The 21899-nt window shown below is 37.6% G+C and overlaps 1 protein-coding gene across 1 annotated transcript; it reads left to right on the forward strand.

Annotated features, from left to right (window-relative positions):
• Window positions 1-1114: 1114 nt before the first annotated feature.
• LOC113229523 (ionotropic receptor 93a) lies at window positions 1115-21441 on the forward strand. Its single transcript, XM_026463150.1, has 18 exons — window positions 1115-1205; window positions 5927-6172; window positions 6459-6626; window positions 6987-7204; window positions 7425-7592; window positions 7819-7989; window positions 8176-8280; window positions 8354-8460; window positions 8729-8792; window positions 9565-9667; window positions 12641-12747; window positions 15032-15194; window positions 17062-17282; window positions 17586-17673; window positions 18497-18616; window positions 18702-18780; window positions 19833-19993; window positions 21344-21441. Exons 1-18 carry the CDS (start codon window positions 1115-1117, stop codon window positions 21439-21441), a joined length of 2478 nt encoding a protein of 825 aa, XP_026318935.1.
• The last annotated feature ends 458 nt before the right edge of the window (window positions 21442-21899 follow it).

Genomic DNA, 21899 nt, shown 5'->3' on the forward strand with positions numbered 1-21899 from the left:
GTTATATTTCGCATTGACACGATTTTTCTTACAATTATTGCGAACTCTTTACTTTTCATTTCTATTGCGAGAAAAAAATAATTGAATCGTTTACTTTACAACAAAATCACGAGCCAGAATTCTAAAGTTTTCGCGGTATATTTTTTCAACCCGACGTAGAGACAACAAACGCAACAAAACGCCACGTTTAGCGGTCTTTGGCAATCATGAGCGTCTTTCGAACGATCTAAGTGCTACGAATGGTCATTACACAAACGCAATCGCGGGAAAATAACATGGCGCCACTGTCTAGGCAAGCAACTAAAACCGAGCGTAGTCTTAGACAATGGCTAAATAACCATTTTAAATAGCAAAAAATAGAGCACAAAACTCTCAAAAAAAACAGATAAAATTAGTTAACGTATGACTGAAATATGATTAAACAATTTCAATATTCTAAAATGGGCTTATGGTTTTTTATGACACCTAGTTATCTAAAAAAAATATTTTGTCATTTAGCCGAGTTTTAGATATCGGGCGGCAGTAGAATCTAGGTAGCATTTTCGTGATGAAAATGCTCCACACACAAGCACTTTTTTCAGCACATTCTGTGAAACTGTAGGTTTCTTTACATTATAATTATCTTTTTTGTATTATATTGTTTCACTTATTGAACTTTTACCTTTTAGCACAAACTAGAGCAAGTACTGGCTGTTTGGGTTTGTCTAAGGCACTCGAAGTAAATTAAAAAACTAGGCACTTTTAGATATGAAAAATATTGATTAACAATGCCACGCGAACTAACAGTTATTTATAAATATTATAACATTATCCTATATTATACAAAACTTATGTTCTACATTAATAAATAACTGAAATTATTTCCAGCTATTAGTAATTAACTGTGAAAGAGAAACCTCCTCTATCACCTCATAACAACAAACCCCTTTCACGAAACTAGCACACATTCAAGGTGGTAGCTTCAACCGAACCACATCAATGCTTAACTATGAGACACCTGCGCTTTTTAATTAACACCTAAATAATATAATTTTTGATTAAGACTGAGGTTATTACGAACGAATTATGAGTGGTTTGTCACACTCGTGTAGTGACAGTGGTTTGGGGCTGCAACATGCCGTTATGGGTGTTCTGTGTATTTTGTTTGTTTGTCCGGATAAATGGAGAAGATTTTCCTTCATTGATTACCGCCAATGCTTCTATTGGTAAGTTGTATGAAATTTATATTTGTAATATACGGGATTAGGTTGTAGATAGGTATTAAATTATGTATTTTTTTACATTATAATAATAGAAATAAGAGACGGGACGAATAAGTAGTGCTCCTGGTTGTAAGCGAAACGCCTGTCCAAAACAGTTGCAGTACCACTCAGAGCTTCAAATTGCAAATGTCTGAGGGGCACTGCCTCTGCGCCCGTAACCCTAAGACATAAGTTGACAAGTCCAATGTACCTGTGGTGAAATTACCAGCATCCTTACCCTTCGAAGATGGCTGCTTGGCGACAGAAGAAGGTAAGGTGGCAGTTCTTCGCTGAACTCTTTCACAAAGAGCTCTACTACTCGCTACTAATGTTATGGGAAAGATTGAGGTAAAGTACCACGTAGTAAACAACATAATTTTGTTATGTTCGAAGTATAATATTTTAATTATTAATACAAAGATCGAACACTCAGAAAAAATTCCTTCGATCCGGTCGGATTCGAACCGATGTCTTCTTGCATACCGTGCCAGACGCTATACCAACTAAGCCACGGAACGAACCAAAAGACCCAACGAATTTTTCTATGTGCTTGCGTCGTGTCTTTGTATTTGGTTTTTCAACGACTTTTTAGTCGTAGCGCCATCTATGAGAAATCTATGAAAGATTTATCACCCTTTCATAGATTTCTCATAGATGGCGACAAAGACACGACGCAAGCACATAGAAAAATTCGTTGGGTCCGTTGGTTCGTTCCGTGGCTTAGTTGGTATAGCGTCTGCCACGGTATGCAAGAAGACGTCGGTTCGAATCCGACCGAATCGAAGGAATTTTTTCTGAGTGTTCGATCTTTGTATTAATAATTATAACAAAGTAGTGGAGTAATTTCACAAAAAATAATTGAATATCAATTCAATAAAAATTTATAATATTTTACTTCGTGATTTTTTTGGTAAGCTGTGCACGCCTGTCCATAACAGTTGCAGTGCCGCTCAGAGCTCTAATCGCAAAGATTCGAGGGGCACTGCCACTGCGCCCGTCACTCTGAGACATAAGTTGAAAAGTCCCATGTGCCTGTAATTTCACCAGCACCCTTACCCTTCAAAACCGGAACACAGTAACGCTGACATTACTGCTTGGCGGCAGAAATAGGTGAGATGGCAGTACTACCCTAAACGAATTCGTTGAGCTCTTAGAGCTCCTTCTCTACTGCTACATATATTATAGTGATTATACGTGCTTGAATAAAACTCATATGGCTAGTACGTATTTATAATGTGTCAGACAACCACACTTGCTTGGTCTCAAACTCGGGAATTCTCTGTACTATGAGTACCAGAGCAATGGAATTCACTCTGGGGTACTTCCCTGAACATTCGGACCAGAACCAATTCAGAAAAGTTCATTTCCCAATTTGATCTTACCGGGAATCAATCCTGAGACTAGTGGCGTGACGTGGAGGTGCAGAGGGCGCCATGGCCGGGTGGCAGTCGATACTAACCTCCGCTCGAATTAAAATTTTTCCCGTACTAATACCAGAGAACAAATAAGTAATGAGAACGGACACTCTCCGCCCCTTCCTAGCTTTATATACCGCACCACGTCCCGCACATTGACTGAACGAGAACAAGGCTGTCGGCGAGCCGTTTTCGCTCTAAGGTTCGTATTCCAGAATTCTAACTCAATGCTCAAGTCAGGACTTGAATATTGCAGTGAGCACTGAAAATCATACTCAAGTCCTTGCCATTAGGGTCGTGTTTCCAGTGCTTGAAATCATACTCAAGTCTGCTCTATTCCTGGCTTGAGCATTGAGTAGAGTTCTGGAATACAACCCTAAGACGGCTTTGATACTTGAATATAGTTTTCATTTGTCATTACGAAATTTGTACGTTAATACATAAATAACATCATTTTACGTTACTATTTATAATGGTCATAAATTGTACTAAGTACGGCTGTTTATAATCATCTAAACGGGATAAAGAGAGGGTTTCTTTCGTTTTTTGAAAGATGAAACGAAGTATGTAAAAAAACTTATGTCTGAGATTCATTCAGTTATTGTTTTCTTTAGTGCAGAGTAATATATAATACAAATTTATTATATCAACATAATAAGACGCCATAATTTCGTGAGCTAGAGAATGGTTTTCGAATTTTCAATTTGTATTGCCGATAAAATATTACGTAGTGAATTACCTAATTATTAACGAGGTAATGATAAACTTGGACACGCAATTTCAAATACTTTGGTTACCTTATTTAAAGGTACTTGCTCAAAATATAACATTTTAAGTGCTTTTAATTATTAAAATAAATATTCAATATTATTCCAGTTTAGTGAATTAATGAAAAATATAATATACGTAATGAACATGTGTTAGGTTAGTATTAGGATTCTATAATTGAATTATAGATAACAGATTGCCGCTCTGACCACGTAACGTAATAAATAGTACGAGGAAGTGATGGGTAACCCTGCCACTTCACGCACACATTTGCGCGTGTGCAGATAGCGCCTTGCTCTATATAGTAGTTGTAGGTAAATAATTACGAGTGTTGTATGGGCTGTCCGGGGTGTGCTGATACAGTTCTTTTTGCCTGTGTCGAGCAGCAGGGATACTGACTTTATTTCAGAATTTTTTTTTTCAAACGACATTAAAGCCATTTTTGAATAATGTATATCTTGTACTAAACATTTCCTATTTAGTTCAGATGATATTTAAAAAATCATTGGTATATGTAAAGTACCAATCGAATAAAGCGGTTTTCTTGTAAAATTTCGAGGTAAGTTTGTGCATGTAAACATTTTATTGTACAACAAAAACAAATATGTAATTTGTTTTTGTAATTTTTTAACAAAGTAATAGAACGTTATTGTACAAAGGCGAGTTTATCCCATAAAGGGACTTCTTCCAGGTTAACTTTTGAATAATTGAAAGGAAAATTGGCTCCTGGTTCGGCAATAAAATCTAATAAATAAATCATGAAATTGAACGCTACATACAATAATTGTGTTTGTTTTATTTTCTTTTCTTTAGTGAAAATTTTTTGGAATCGGTTTTCACACTGTATAGTGATCAGAAAATAAATTCACAACAATATTTGAGAAAACGATATCCTGAACAACACAATAGTGACGACCGCTGGCTAACACAAATACAGAATCGAGCCGAGTCTGCCCGAAAGGACTACTTTTGAAATCGTTAAAAAAGAGGGGTCAACAAATTTAAGGTTGGCTCCGGGTGGCAGAAATCAACGCTACCTTGCTGCCTGGGACCTCCTCATGTAGCGCCCGTAGCATAAATCGTTGGGCCACAGAGGCCATCTATTTACCTAGTATTTATATCTCATAAACCGGTTTAGTATTTGACGGGGCCAAAATGCGGTAGGTGAACGCACTGACTGACCTTGGGTTGTTTCTTTAATTGCCGGTCTTTATGCGTCTGCCCAGATGTTGTCGCGTTGCCCACTCTGGTCTCTCACAGACTGATGATTTTCCGTATTGCCGTTGGATACTGCTACGGCGATATCGCGTCAAAGCGATTAGCGCGGCGTAGGTGCAGCAGAGCCCGTCAAAACGGGAAATGTTCTATCCTCAAATCAGTGCGTCTTTTAGGATAGGAACTGTGGTAGTTAGATCATTTGTGTATTTGCGAAGATGCCTTCGTATTCAAACCTGATATTATGATATATAGGTAAAACGTTTGTTCTTTTTTATTACATCATAATAATATACATGCAAATGCCTCCATTTCAGTAATCGTTAATTGCAGGTCAAGTAAACGTTTAACTTGTATTTGTTACCTACGTAAAGAAACTCCTTTTAGTCAGGCTATTTTAAGACTTGAATGACTTTATTTTTGGAACAGTAAATCGACTTTTTTCTAATTTACGTTACGGCGGAATTACGTTTCCTCCAATAACGAAAAGTTAAAAATAGTACTTAATAGAAAAGTTAGTCCCAACCAGCGCCTGATCAAAAGTGATAACCAGTTTGATATTTAATAATTTCCATCAAATTCATTTCTATTTCTACCAGGTTCTAAAGGTCACAGAGGGTTTCGGAAATATAGGCAATGTATTCGACATTTAACTATACTAAGTCTGGTTTAAAAAAAACTGGTATAACTAGTTTAAAAAAGACAACTAGTTTTAAAAAAAGAAGACGTGTAGGCTGTTACCTACTGGACTAACTCCTAAGAGGAAATTGTGCCCAAAATTGTACGTGTTTTGACAGATACAATATGTACCACAAACATTTCTTAAAAATAGGGAAGCCTTTAGAACTCGCTGTCATCATACTCCATCTTTGAACAAGTCAATAAGGTGATTACGTTGGTTACCACCAAAGAGTTGACTTTTACTCTTTCAGCTGTAGTGCTAGACCGTCAATATCTAGGCGACAAGTACCAAGCGGTCTTGGACGAGCTGAAAGACTACATCAAGGAACTGGCCAGGGTAGAACTTCAACACGGCGGCGTCATCGTCCATTACTACTCTTGGACAGCTATAAATCTCAAAAGAGGTATAAATAAGTAAGAATATTCTACTTCTGGCCTGGATTTAGGAGTCAGTGCACTGGTACCAGGTGTTTGATTTTCACATTGAGTTAAGCACAGTATTTAATTGATAACATCTTTTACCTTTTCTAATTCTGAATCTGATTTAATTTGCATTGAACTAAGATATTAAAAGCGACATGACACTTATTAATCTTTCAACCACAGGTTTTTTAGCAGTTTTTAGCATCGCATCCTGCCAGGACACCTGGTCTTTGTTCTCCCGAGCCAAAGAAGAAGAACTTCTTCTTTTCGCGTTGACAGAAGTTGATTGTCCACGTTTGCCTACAAACATTGCAATTACGGTCACTTATGCCGATCCGGGTGAGGAGTTACCTCAGTTGATACTGGATTTGAGGACAATGAACGCTTTTAAGTGGAAGTCTGCCGTGATATTGCACGATGATACTTTAAGTAAGTATCAATAATGTCTTGGAAATTACTTAATTTTTGTTGACAAACGGAATACGCAGACGGTAATTTGGTTGCTTCACCATTTGAGTCAGTGGGAAGAAAATAGTTTCCACTGGTTTTGATTGAATCAACCGAATTACTCGAGCAGGAAAGTCGGAAAAGGAAAGTGCTTATACAAACAGTGTCATAAATATAGAAACAAGTAAAAAAAATCCAAGTAAAGATGGTTTAGATAATCTCTCAGAACCCTTTATTTTGTGGTATAAATTGGAACAAAAATTTTTAGATCGTGACATGGTCTCCCGAGTGGTGCAATCTCTAACATCTCAAATAGATAAAGAAAGTGTCCTGTCTGTGTCTGTAACTGTTTTTAAGATGAAACACGAGATTAACGAGTATCTCAGACGTAAAGAGATGCGTAGAGTTCTTTCGAAATTGCCAGTCAAGTACATTGGTAAGTTTGAAGCTTGAAGCTGTGCTTGGTTGCCTACTATAAGTTACGTAGTACCTAATAAGTAATCTGTGCTAGTATTAGTATATTAAGATCTCTACGGAGGCGAAAATACTGGGTCGCAAAAATCCGCTTCTAAATTGTTGTGAAACTATGCTTGCGTACAATTTGGTAAAGAATTTTCATAAAAATGTATTTGTTTTGCTTTAATCCATACATCATGTTCTACCAATATATCACCAGCACAACAGCGCGCCCCTTTAGAACACATTTGACTTCACTGTAAATCGAATCGTGCTTAAAAGCTAATTCGTCGACGTCATCCGTTGATAGACTAGTCTAGAACTGTTATTTTATTTCTAGGGGAAAAATTCATAGCAATCGTAACATCTGATGTAATGTCAGCCATGATAGAAACTGCTCGGGAACTTCTCATGTCGCACACAATGGCTCAATGGCTCTACGTAGTCTCTGACACCAATGTTCATAATGGAAACCTCACCAGCATGATCAACGCTTTGTATGAAGGGGAAAACTTAGCATATATTTATAACATTACGGACAATAGCCCTGATTGCAAGGTGAGATACAAAGGTTCCGAGGTTGTACCTGAACGGGGATTTTCTTGGGTAGTGTCAGTATTGGAGATAGTGAATAGCATAGGTGATATACTTCAAGATAAATACAAGACATTTCATGTGTTAATTAGTTACATAGATCGGTCTCTTCAATTTCACTAGTCGAACTAGAGAACAACACTAAAGTGAGATATGTTATCAGAAGTGAAGGCAAATTTTGCAGAACGGTCTGATGTGCTATTGCCAAGAGATGATGAATGCATTCGTGTCAGCCCTGGACGCAGCGGTGCAGGACGAATTCGACGTGGCAGCGCAGGTATCTGACGAGGAATGGGAAGCCATCAGGCCTACTAAATCGCAAAGGAGAGATATGTTGCTAAAACATATGCAGGTACCGACATTTTTGGGTTTAAGTGTTTGTGTAGGTTTTTACACCCGAAATAAGAGGAGTTCCAAGACTTTGAAGACAAATCCTAAAAAATTGACTTTATTTTTGACAAAACAATCTTGTCCTGTTGCTCGTTATCGCCATATATTTCATTTAGAACAAATCATTTTTACATACTATAGTATTTAACTTCAGTTTAGTTTACTTAAGTACTTACAAATTTTTTCAGCAACATATAGCAACAAAAAGCCGGTGCGGGAACTGCAGCACCTGGCGTGCTCTAGCGGCAGACACCTGGGGTACCACGTACAGGGAGTTAGCTGAGTCGCAAGACGGCTCCATCGTCGGCAGGGACACCAATGAAACAACTGGCGTTATAGATAAAATTCAGCTTTTAGATGTGAGAGTTTTGAGAGATTAATTTTATTTTGAGAGATTGAGAGAGGTAATTTAGTTTTGAGAGACTAATTAGTGGTTTTATTTTGGTGTTTTGGACAGTTAAAACATTTTTGAACACGAGTATGAAAGCACCTGAGTGGTGTGTGATATGGTCAACAACAAACAAAGAAAAACGGCTATATTTCAGGTGGGATACTGGCGTCCGGTCGATGGCATAAGATTCTTCGACGTCCTGTTTCCTCACATTGAACAGGGCTTTAGAGGGAAAGAGCTGCCTGTCATAACTTTTCACGTAAGTACTTTTTATGCATAATCTCATCCCAGTAAGTTGATAATTGGTTGAAGTACCAGCTCTTTTATTTCAGAATCCTCCTTGGACTATTCTGCAGACCAACGAATCTGGAGCTGTTATTAAGTACAGCGGATTGATATTTGACATTGTCACCCAGCTTGCTAAGAATAAAAACTTCACGTAAGAGATTTTGAATTTAAAAAATGGCATTTATTTTCCCGGGCCCTAGGGTATATTATGGAAAGGATATATTTAGGAAATGAAACTATTTTTCCGGATTTAAATCGCGTATATTTGTTTTTTCAAACAAACCGACGTTTCGGGCCGTTTACAGGTCCCATGGTCACGGTTAACTGGAGAAGAGAAGGTTGAAGGATATATTACTATGTGTCGTTATTATGCTTGTTTATTACGGGTTTGTTTTTGGTAACAAAATTTGGAATTTCAGGATAAAAATTTTGCTGCCATCAAATATTATAAAACAAGATCTCTTCAATGACAGTTCAGTTGATGTAAGTAAAAAGGCTTAACTTTTTTCAACACATTCGATTACACCTGTCTCCCATTTGGGAGAGCCTACGGACCACTAAGCGCTACGCTTCTGACGTCCTTCTTTCGCTTATATATATATACGCGTCAGAAAATGTGCAATATCTATAAGTAGTGAATAGGCAGGTTTGGGCGCGCGTTTAATGTGTAAATCTACAGAAGATAGGTCTAATAATACGTCTGTAGTGATTCCAAGACTGGATAGGTATGGTCCAAGGGACAAGGTATGGTCCCATACAAAAAATAAACATTTCATTTTTTTCCTACTAATAATAGTTTATTAGATTTATGGCAAAATGTGACATGACAATATATAATTAGGACAATAAGATCTCTCGATTGGCATTTTTTTAGAGTGGTATCGTGAACAAAATCCAATGTCCGCAATATCGCTCATCCGACCCACTGTGTCGCAAAGTTAAATAAATATAATGCACCTGTCTGTCCTCAATTACGTCAATTTTTAATGTACTTAAATGATTTCCCGAATCCCGAACAGGTTCAGGACCTAAAAAATATTGTCGTAAGGCAGTCTCCATTTTCTGTCTATGTTCCTCGAAATTTAGGTAAAAAACTCTACCTATTCCGATCGCTGGTAATAACTCAAGAGTAATATACTCGTAGATCGATTTTATACTATTTTTATGTCTTTCAATTGATAAAAAACTTGACGTATGATCACATGTGGCTTTATTGCACTTTATGTATTTCCTTCACTTTATGTTTTGTTTACAGATGTCCCACAGTCAGAACACTTTGCTTACATTACAAGCAATAGCAAAAGGACAGGCGGCGTTAGGCGCTGCAGCTTTGACTGTTTTTCCTAATCCGACTCCAGGTCTGTATGTTTCCAGGAACATTAATATCCCACATTTAAGTTTAATGTCGCATTTCATGGTTCCAGAGATAGGCAAGCGTTCGGATTTTTACCCGGCGGTGTATTCGGCGAGTTCAAATCGGGTTAAAAACTCATTAACGCCCGAAATAGAGATTAAAAACCATTTACAACTAAATATTGGTAAATTGAGTTTTTGTTGAAATGTAATGAAATTATTACAAAATGTTTATTGCTTGCTCGCATACTTTGATTTCGATTCGCTTGAAAATCGCATTTAAATGAATCGATACAAAAAATCATTAGATCGGCTTGTATTGATTTTCATAACAATTGATTCATAATGCATCCCTACTAGTGAGTGCGATTCCACAGGGTTGTGTGGAGTTGCCACTTTTTCGAGTAACAAAATTTTTTTACATCGAAATTCCTAATAAGCATGGAATTATACCAACTTCCGTATTATTTTACGCATATAATGGTTTCCGCCCACGATTTTAGAAAGAAATGTAACATCCGCTTTGGGTAAAAACCCGGGTGTCTGGGTTTTAACTGCCATTTCTTCATGCCTCTGTTTCCATAGGAGAAACAATAAACATTCCGAAAAACAAATTAAATGGCAGCGAAGGCTAACCGTAACACTAACCAAGCTGCGTTAAAATGAGTTACTGAAAATAAACAGAATATACCGATAAAATGAATCATATTTAGCAAACAAACAAATTATAACTCTATGAAAAAATGGACTTCCGTATAATATACTAACTTCCGAAAGAAATACTAACTAACCGAAAAATATACATTCTTCTATAAAAACGTTTTTACCATGCTGTAGGAAATGACTTACGAGTAATTTACTTACTTGGTTATGATTTACTTTTTTAACTCTCAATTTTATAAAATAAGTACTATACCGTTCTACAAGCGATGGCGTTTTTAGCGAATTTTGCTTATAAGTTTCAAAATTTTATATGAACGGAAATCATTCTGGAAACATATAATAATTGATATTATAGGTTAGAAGTCTTTCGTAGTTAGAAATCTTTCTTTCGTAGTTAGATATTATTTAAACACGGAAGTCTTTCTGGACAGAAACTAATTTCCCTAGCCACTACTAATTTTCAACCGTCTTCGTCCACTTAGTGTCAAAACATATCATTTTAAGATTATTTTTATACTGACACTCAGTTCGACTGTACTCAACTCAGTTTTTAGAAATGTTACGCAATTACTCCGACAGTCGTGAACCGATTTCGATGATTCTTTTTTGTTGGAAAGGGAGTACTTCAATATTGGTCCCATTTAATGAATCAGGTTTATTGGATTTCACTCATTTTCTATAACTTGGCAAATAGATATAGGTAACTCCACAAGCTTTTGAGTTGTATTTATTTCGATATGTAAATATTATATAATTATATTCGATACTTCCTCTCAGTCACCGAACAAATTTTCTGTTATATACTCCCACCATGATGTTTATGGAACTAGCATGAAACGGACACTGGCAGAAATGAGACAATTAGTCTGACAAGTCTTTCATTAAGAAAAATAGTTATTTGTTATGCAATGTTTGAAAGTTGTTGTTTGAAGCGAGGGCTTTTATTGAAATCAGAGCATGTTCGCTCGTGGTTCATAAATGGAATCCTGAACGTAGCGAGGTTTTCAAGGCACGAGACCCAAAACAACTTCAACTACAAAAAACAGTTGAACTATAACAATAACAAATCAGTTTTAATAAACAATAGTTATTTATCGAGTTCTTAGGTTTTCGCGATTGTTACACATAGGAATGAAACTATTTTTCCGCATTTAAATCGCGTATATTTGTTTTTTCAAACAAACCGACGTTTCGAGCCCTTTACAGGTCCCATGGTCACGGTTGACTGAACACAAGACAGAAGGACAGTCAACCGTGACCATGGGACCTGTAAAGGGCCCGAAACGTCGGTTTGTTTGAAAAAACAAATATACGCGATTTAAATCCGGAAAAATAGTTTCATTCCAATAGTTATTTGTTATGCAAGGCTGCAAAGTTGTTGTTTGACGCGGGTGCTTCTATTAAAACCTGAGCAAGCGAATGTAGCTAAGATTGAACCACGAGCGAAGCGAGCGGTTCAAAAATAGATTCCTGAGTGTAGTGCGGGTTTCAAGGCACGAGACGCAAAACAACTTTGCTGCCGAGCGAAACACACAACCTTTCACCTCACTATAGCGAGGAAAATGGTAGATGAAAGAAAAACAATTGAACTATAAAACATTAGTTTTATAAATTGAAAGAATAAGTTTACCTTCGGATGCGTTCTGTATTTACACCTCATCAAATGAAATTTATTAAAATAATTTAATAAACACAATTAGTTACCAATGTCAATTTAATGTCAACAATAATAAGAATGAAATATACCAACGGATTTATATTACATAAATAAGTAATGTACGCTGTACGACGAGTCGCTTATTTGAACGTATCATTATTTATTTGTTCAGTCCATCGTCAAGTTCGAATTTCAAAAATCTTTTCCACGCTAGCGTGCGTGTTGCTTTTGCGCGCAGATTTCGAAGGAGAAAGAAAGCCTTTCCGAGCTAGTGAGGTGAAAAATTAATTATCGTTGTCAATTTAATGTCAACGTACTACATAATAACATATTACATAAGTAAATAATGTACGACAAATCGCGTAGGTGAACGTCTCATTAGGCTGTTTTTTCATCGAAAGAAAAAGTTAGGTGGATCTGTCGTCAAGTTCGAATTTCAAAAACATTTTCCGCTAGCTAGCATGGAAAAAACGCTTTTGCGCACAGATTTCTAATGAGAAAGAAAGCCTTTCCGAGCTAGTGAGGTCAAATAAATATTATTTATTACATATTCTTTAGAATAAAAGCGAATCTTGAAATTTCTTAGGCGATCCTATTTTTTTAGTAAGAAAATTTAGTTTCTTTTACAACAATCTTTAAAGCTTGTTTCATGTTATAGGAGTCAACTACACTATTCCAGTAAGCACACAACCATATGCTTATATGGTGGCGAGGCCTCGGGAGCTTAGCAGAGCGTTGTTGTTTCTACTTCCTTTCACTACGGACGTAAGACAATTATGATTATGGTTTTAGTTTTTTGTGATGTGGTTAAAAACTTCTTGCTAAGGTTACGGTCGCCTTCTATTTCATTTTAACCAACTTCGAAAAAGAGTAAGTTCTCAATTCGTCTGTATTTTGTTCTTTTAGTTTTTTATGATACCAAATGCTGGGACGAACAAATACTGCGCCTGGTGGCAAGCGACACGCCTGTTCTTAACAGTTACAGTGCCACTCAGAGCTTTAAGTCGCAAAGGTCTGAAGGGCTCTGTCACTGCGCCCGTCACCCTGGGACATAAGTTGACAAGACTCAAGTGCCTGTAATTTCACCAGCACCCTTTTACCCTTCAAAACTGGAACACAGTAATGCTGACATTACAGCTTGGCGGCAGAAATGGGTAAAGCAGTACTTCCCTGGACGAAATCTTTCATAAGGAGCTCTATTGCTACTAAAAATATTTACAAATAAAATACATGTGTCTGACAGTTACAAAATGTTTAATGAGTAATTTTTTTTTAAAAAGTACTGAAAATGATTAATGATCAAAAATAAAAAAAAATAACTAATCTTGTGTGGTCTGACGGGCTTTACATATTTTTAGGGATGAAGAAATTGTCTGTAATACTTGAGGTTTAGATTTTAAATGTATTCCACGGCAGCGACTGCCAACCGCACCTCCAAACCAAATTTATTTTCATATGTGCCCTGTTTTGTCAATGCACACTTTTATGGCCTTATTCAGAGTGGCGGCGGGTGCGGACGCGGGCGCGGGTGCATTTAAATGTACGTAGACGCTCCTTGCGTTCACAGTGGCCGCTAGAGATGGGAAAAACTGCTTATTATTATAAACGTTTAAACGGATGTTAGAAGCTTTCACTTAAACGCTTTTTGGTTTGAAGCTTAAAAAATCGTTTCGAAAAACGTTTAAGAGCATAGACTTTTAAGTTAAAAAACTTGCTACGTTGTGTTGATAGCGAAAAGCAAGAGTAGACCACCAAAGGTTTTAAGTTAAGTAAGTTTATTTGTAAGACACGTTTTTATTTATTATTCACATTGACGAAACCTAAATGGCGGGACTTAAAACTTAGGCACGTTGTAAAAAATGAAATTGTTGACTATAGAACTGTCCGAGGCTTACGTTTAAAATAAATGAAGTGCTTTTCGTTAAACCTCTAGTGACCACACGCGCCGCGCGGGTAAGCGTGTCGGCTCGGTCCGCCCGTACTTTCACAGTGCTTGGTCTAACATCTAGCGTCTGTTTGAGATTTCGATGTGTGGGTCTACATTCTCGTAGTCGCTTTGGCACTGTCAAATGGAAGACGCCAAGACCCGCGCGCCCGCAACCGCCGCCGCGCCCGCGCCTGCACTCTGAATGAGCCCTAATGTTCAGGCCACACAGAGGCGTTTCGAACCCGGGAATTTTAGTAATGTACGAGTTTATATAAACCCTGCGACACTGAAACGCGCGGTGCCCGCGCGTCGGCCGCGCAGTGTGGCAGGTTTCGTAAGAATTCGTACATTACAAAAAATCCTGGGCCCGGAACGCTTCCGCGCCCGCCTCTGAGTGGCCAGAGCGTTAGTCTTTTGGGGAGAACGGGGCACGAACCTTAAAAGCGGGACGTACATATGTTCACTTTACGTATAGATGTACTTAATACCAATGAAAATAAATGTTATGATGACTTACACAAACGAAAACGAATAAGCAAACTTTTGAGAGCGGTTTTTATAAATAAAAAAGTTATAACTGTAACACTTTTTGTGCTTATCATTTACGTTGTAAACATTGACTTACAAATAAATGGACGACGGGTCTAATACAAAAACCACGAAAAAAATGTCCCAAGTCAACCTATTCGAAATTTAAATTGTAATGTCATTGCAGTATCGCGCTGTCAGTAGAACAAATGAAGACTGTCGCGCTCTGTATACGATTTTAGCGCCTTACAAGTGCGGACACTTTTTAGCGCGGACCCGACGTCCATATAATTGTAAGTCAATGGTTGTAAAAGAAGTTTTTTTTATTTTGTTAACTTATTCTAGTAATCGGTCATTCTCGGACTAATGTTCACTACCTTATTTCCGTGTCAATTTTTATTAAGTATTCTATTTTTTGTCTTGGAATATTATTTAATATTCGAGTATTATATCGTGAAATGTTATTTAATAATTACACGATAATAATTATACTTGAATATATTATTATTTAATAAAAAATGCCACGAAAATTAGGTCGTGATCACTAAGTAGTCAGAGAATGACCGTAATAACAAGTAATTGTAAATTTTCCAGACTTGGTTATGCTTGGGCCTAGCAGTCATCCTCATGGGGCCTGTACTGTTTGTGATCCATCGACTAAGTCCATATTATGAAGCCAAGGAGATCACACGTCAGGGTGGACTGTCTACCATTCACAACTGCTTGTGGTACATATACGGAGCTTTGTTGCAACAAGGTGAGTGCTGTAATATTGTATGAATTTTTTAGGGTATTAAGTTGTGGGTCTGGTGGTTGTAACCATAGGAGTTGTGAAGCCTGTATGTAATCTCGTTTGCTCATCCTAGACTTGTTTGAGAACCCTGAATTTGTCTGAGAACCCTGAATTATAGAAGTGTTGAAGGCCTATCACTTCATGACGTATCAGGTACTCGGTAGTTTCGACATTCTGAACTTCTCTGCAAATAATGTATGTGCACAAACAATTTTCCTCACATTTTTGTAGTACTTCGTTATAAAAAGCACAAGACAATTTTTACGGGAGTCACGACACTGTGATAACAAACGCATGAATAGTGAAGGAAAAAGAATATGACAACGATTCAAAATTTAAAAAATAAGTGGCAAGTACCAGAAAAGAAGATACCACCTTTTTATGATGAGATTTCTTTTTATAATTCCAAGTGACGGGACCAACGAGTCGTGCGCCTGAAGGCAAGTTACGCGCCTGTCCATAACAGTTGCAGTGCCACTCAGAGCTTTAAATCGCAAAGATCTGAACAGCACTACCACTGCACCGGTCACCCTGAGACATAAGTAGTCCCATGTGCTTGTAATATCACCAGCACCCTTACCCTTCCAAGCTGCTAACAGTACTGCTAGGCGGCAGAAATAGGTAAGGTGCCAGTACTTCCCTGGACGTACTCTTTCACAACCAGCCCTATAGCTGCGAAACTGGGAGGTCAGCACCGTCACAGTTGTAATGCCACTCAACGCTTTATGTCACAAAGATCTGAGGGCACTGCCACTGTGCTCGCCACAATGATACATAAATTTGACAAGTCCCATATGCCTGTACTTTCACCAGCAACCTAACCCTTCAAAATTGGAACGCAGCACCCGGCAGCCACGTTAACTGCTTCTACCGCTAAGCAGTTATGTGAGAATTATTGCGTTCCGGTTTTGAAGGGTTAGGGTACTGGTAAAATTACAGACATGGGTCTTGTCAACTTGAGTCTCCTTTCTCTTAAGCCGTGGTAGCCTAATAGTTTCACCTACTGCCTCTCAAACAGAGGGTCGTGGGTTCGGATCCGGGCCCGCACCACTGAGTTTCTCCTGATTTACGTGCGAAATTTAATTTGAAATTTATCATGAGCTTTTCGGAGAAGGAAAACATCGTGATGTAATCTGCACGTCTAAGAAAGTTCACAACCCTCGGAAAACGTGTGAAGTCTCCAACCCGCATTGGGCACTAGCGTGGCGGACTGTGGCCTAAAGCCTCGTCTGAAAGGAGACCATTGCCCGGCAGTCGGACGTACAAAAGGGTTGATGATGAGCTTATGTTATGTCTCAGGGTGACAGGTGCAGCGGCTCTGCAACTGCTATGGACCGGCGTGTAGCTTAACACCAGGTGCACGACTTGTTCGCCCCGTCACTTGGTATAATAAAAAAAAAGTTATTGTACAACAAAAATTAGTAAAAAAAACGAACTATGTGAAAATGCGTGTGCTAGGTTTTCACTCTATGGCCATCATTTAATGAATAACCACGAAAGCCTTAAAATCTATATAACAATTATTTCTTCGTAAAATATGTAAGGACTTTAGAAATTATACTATGTTTTCGGATCTATATTGTATGTATATTTGTTTTTTCAAAGAAACGAATGTTTCGGACACCAGGTATATAATCCGTGTCAGTCGTGGCCATGGGATTTATGACGAGTTCGAAACGTTGGTTTGTTTGAATAAACAAATATACAGAAAAACAATATTTAAACCCGAATATATGTAAGTTGGAAAAGAAAGGTCTCAAATGATGCGTCAGCAGCTATTTGGAAAAACAATTTTTAAGAGTTTAATTTTATCATCTAAATCTCTGTTCAGGTGGAATGTATCTGCCCCGAGCAGACAGTGGTAGATTAGTCGTCGGCACGTGGTGGCTAGTGGTCCTCGTGGTAGTGACCACGTATTCCGGCAACCTAGTCGCCTTTCTCACTTTCCCTAAACAGGAGGTTCCAGTCACCACTGTGTCTGAACTGCTGGAGAACAGCGCCACTTATACTTGGTCTTTGAATAAAGGATCTTATTTGGAGAGTGAGCTTAAGGTACATACTTACCATTTTTCTTGATGTTCTATTATGATACGAAATTAAACGGCTGCTAACAGATTGACTGCATGTTTGTAGTTAATGCACAAAGTTGTAATCAATTTCATGCAGCCGAGACCACGACTGCATGAAGTTGATAACGACTTCACGCATTAACTGCATGCAGTTGATCTCGGCTGCATGAAGTCGGTTTCATTGGTCAGTCAGTCGATTAACATTTCGTACGACCGTGTCACATTACTTTCGAACTATTCTTCATATTACATAAAACTGCATTTCATTAGTGTTACCTTTGTACAGAATTCAGACCAGCCAAAATATACGTCACTCTTAAAAGGAGCTGAGTTAACTGTAGGAGCAGGAGGCATTGAGGGGACCTTGAAATCGGGTAAGACCTTTCAGTGTATAATTAAATTCGTACAAAATACAGTTAAATTAGTTTGTTGTAGCTGTAGCTAAAAGATGGAATCCAAAGATTTGCAGCGCGAAGTTGCCATTGCAAATGTCAAAATGAAATAGTCATCATAAGATTCAACACTTCAATGGAAATGAAACTGTTTTTTCGATGGTTCTAAATCGCGTATTTCAAACACAAAAATAAAATGTTTTGGGCTCGTTATACGTCACATAATAATAAGGGCCTAAAACTACAGTTTGTTTGAAAAAACAAATATTCAAGATTTAGATACCTAAGAACTAGATATATAAAAAACCTAAAAACTCGATATTCAACACCAAGTTCTCCAAATACAATGTAACAAAATAAATGATCTTATATACAAAAAAGGGACATTACCTAGTAACTTGCGCAGCAATTGTCAAAAAAATGTCATAACGTTTTCCTAAAGCTGCTAACAGATTACTTGCATGTTTGCAGTTAATGCGTGAAGTCGTAATCAACTTCATGTGGTCGAAACCTCGACTGTATGACGTTGACAACGGCTTCACGTAGTAACTGCATGTGGTTGATCTCGGCTTCACGAGTCGGTTTCGACTTCATGCAGTTAATGCGTGAAGTCGCTATTCGAGACCTCGACTACATGGAGTTGATACCGTCTTTACGCATTAACTGGAAGTCGAAAACGACTTCATGCAGTCGAGATCGACTTCACGCAATTAATGCGTGAAGTCAATCTGTTAGCAGCTTAATGTAAGTAGATTAATAAACAAAAATAATTAAATCAGCCAAACCATTAATAATAACGTTTCAGGGACAAATATTTTAGACCGAGTGCGCTCCCAAAGGCACGTGTTGATTGATTGGAAACTACGATTGCAGTACCTAATGAGAGCGGATCATCTTGTCAAGGACACCTGCGATTTTGCCCTAAGTAAGTCTGTCATTTTCACTGGCGAAGCAAAAAGGAAGAAGACCTCATTGGTTGTAATTGATACGGATTTCCAATGTGTCAACAGGTGTGGAAGAGTTTTTGGATGAGCAAATAGCCATGGTTGTCCCTGCTGGAAGCCCGTATTTGTCTGTGATAAATAAAGAGTAAGTATGTAATTAGCCAATGTCATCTTCAGATCTTTGGAATAAGGTTACTTTTGATACTTCCTGATTTCGGCCAGTTTTTTGGAGCTGTTCGTTATTAATGTCAATTTGTTTGAGTTTCGGTTAAAGTTTCCGCCACTTATTTATGTTTGTAAGTGCCTTAGATGTGCAACGTGCGTCCGTTTATTTGTGTCCTTATTACGATTATAAGTCCGTAAAATTTAACTTTGTGAATAACATCTGATAAACTTGATGAAATAGTGCGCAGTGACGTCGGTCCGTGAAATCGAGAATCGATGTTAAGGCGAATCACTGAAAGAGTTTCATGACTCTCTATGTTGGACGTGACCCTCACAAACTTTTCTCCGTCAGACGTAACTTAATCGTGCGTAGTTGTGAAAACAAATTTTAGTAATATCTAAGTATAATTAACTCTAAAAGTAATTTATAAATAATTTGTGGAGTTCAATAATGATGTTAATACGTGGTAATTTAAATATCTATACTTTAGTAAGACGCTGCTACAAATTTACGTCGTCGGAATTTTGTCAAACTATCATTGTAATCAAACTAAATTTTACGGAGTCTATGTAGTATTCTTGTAAGATTAATTGTTACGAAGAGTTTTGAATACGCAAATTAACTTCCAAGTACCTACCGCTTATATTTTAACAAATCAGATGGCAGTAGGTAGAGCGTCATATTTGATATTTTATATTGTTTAAAAATAGTTCTTTTTTGCCGAATGATAACGCCTTTGTACCTGTTAAGTAAAATTTTGAGACATTTTTTAATAAAATAATTTGAATTTTAATGATTTCACTCTGTTACGGATATTTTTAGTTCTCAGATTGAGTGGTTGAAAAGTTGTGTTTTATAATTTAATTTTCCGCTAATACGTACTTCACAAAATTGAATTATGGAGCGCTCTGATGGCACTAAAAAGTTTTCTCACATATTAAAGAAGTCCTTGCTATTGCGAACTCTACGTACTAATTAAATTGTTTGTTATTCAGATGTATATGTTATTTAGTTGTTTAACTCTTTGGCAGGATAAACCGAATGCAGAAAGCAGGTCTGACAACAAAGTGGCTAAGTGCGTATCTGCCGAAACGCGACCGTTGTTGGAAGACAACTTCAATGGCGCAGGAGGTCAACAACCACACCGTCAACTTGAGTGACATGCAGGGCTCCTTCTTTGTGCTTTTCTTAGGTAAAGAAGACTATTTTTTACGATACCAAGTGACGGGACGAACAAGTCGTGCGCCTGGTGGTGAGCGACACGCCTGTCCACAGCACTTGCGGTGCTAATCATAGCTTTAGATCGCAAAGATCTGAGGGGCACTGCCACTGCGCTGGTCACCCTGAGACGTAAGTTAACAAGCCCCATGTGCCTATTCACCAGTACCCTAATCCTTCAAAACCGGAATAGTGTTTTAAATTTTTGTTGCAGTCGAGCTACATGTGAAAAAGTTTGCCCAGAAAAATACTGTCACCTTAGAGTTTTAGCAGCGATGCAAACGACTGCATCGATACAAACGCGCGATTTCATCGATGCAATTGCTTATAAATCACAAGCGTAGCGATGCAATTGCGCGTTTGTATCGATGCAGTCGCGCGTTTGCATCGCGTTTCTGTCGCTGCTTAAAGTCGTGCGTGTATGTAAAGGTAGACGATTACTTTTACGTTTGCATCGCTTTTGCATCGCGTTTGCACCACTTTCGTTTTACCATTATCTGCCGTTAAGCAGTAATGTGACCATTACTGTTTAGAAGGGCAAGGGTACTGGTACAATTATAGGTACATGGGACTTGTCAACTAGTGTCAGGATACGGCGGTAGTGCCCCTTACATTTAAGGCTATGAGTAGCTCTGTAGCTGTTATGGGCGGGCGTGTCGCTTGGTACCAGGCGTACGGTAGCGATGCGCGATTGCGAATGATTTCGATATTCGGGTTCGTTAGTAATTAGTAATTCTGTCATTCGAATGACAAATTAGTAACCTACTCATTTTTGTATCCGAATGATTTGAATGATCATTCATTACTAATCCATAGATTCCATAGAGCATTTCTGACTCTTGTACTCGAATGACCAAAGTCAACGTTTTTTTTTTCCACTTTTTTTACGTAACTTTTTTAAATCTTTCTATTTCATTCTTATGAACGAAAATTATTATTTCTACTGAAAAAAATTGGTCGTCATCGCATTCTGCTAATATGAGTCTATGAAAAAATATAAACTACGATGTATACTCGTGATCGACTAGTCCTCTCTGACATATGGTAAGTACCGTAAATGTGACGGGGACGGGGACGTTTTGTTATGGTAGAGTTCCGACATAATCATTCGACTCTTTCATTCGACCTAAATGCAGGGGAATTCGGTATCGGTAATCATTAAAATCGAGTCGATTGCTTGAATTCGACTTGGGCGAATTATTTGCCCATTCGAATGATTATTATTAGTAACATTCAAAGACACGCATCGCCAGTGTACGGTGCGACTTGTTCGTCCCGTATTTTAAATATGATCTAAGTAATAACCATGTTCCATTTATTTCAGGATTTTTCTCCGCTTCTTCAGTGTTGCTATTTGAATGGCTCTATCATCGAAGAAAGAGGCAAAGTGACGAAATTATCATAAAACCGTACATAGAATAAAGAACTATTAATAATAATAATATAATTATTAAGTAAAAATAGTTTTTAATATTCATTAGTGTTAGCAAAAAAAAAAACTTGACAGGTTTGCGTCGAATAAAAAGATTTTTTTTCTAAAGCATTAACAGGAACCAGTTTTGTTTTATTAGTTGACTTTGAGCAAACAGATTTGAGGCCAAAAAACATTCAAATAAGTTTATGCAATTTTGCATTTTATTATTTTAGGATAATAGTTTTATGTTAGGTTTCGGTTAAGTAAACAGCCACCTTGAAAACTTTGTCAAACTGTCCAAAATCATAAACACTGTAACTTTCAGAATCACGCCCTAAATATTATAGAAATTACTTTTTATAAAAAAAAACCGACTTCATAAGTTCGTGGAATTACATCTATTTGCTAAGTTTTATTGAAATCGGTGACCGGAAAGTGCGCGAAACTGGTTTCATCCCCTAGTTTG

The sequence above is a fragment of the Hyposmocoma kahamanoa genome, unplaced genomic scaffold (assembly GCF_003589595.1).
Source record: "Hyposmocoma kahamanoa isolate Upper Pololo Valley unplaced genomic scaffold, ASM358959v1 62, whole genome shotgun sequence".
Taxonomy (NCBI): Eukaryota; Metazoa; Arthropoda; class Insecta; order Lepidoptera; family Cosmopterigidae; genus Hyposmocoma; species Hyposmocoma kahamanoa.

Excerpts from the sequence above, each read along its gene's own strand:
- LOC113229523 (XM_026463150.1), top strand. The coding sequence starts at position 1,115 with ATGCCGTTATGGGTGTTCTGTGTATTTTGTTTGTTTGTCCGGATAAAT. Across the intron at positions 1,206-5,926 it reads TACCGCCAATGCTTCTATTG|GTTTTTTAGCAGTTTTTAGC; the intron begins GTAAGTTGTATG and ends TTTCAACCACAG. Across the intron at positions 8,793-9,564 it reads TCAATGACAGTTCAGTTGAT|ATGTCCCACAGTCAGAACAC; the intron begins GTAAGTAAAAAG and ends TTTTGTTTACAG.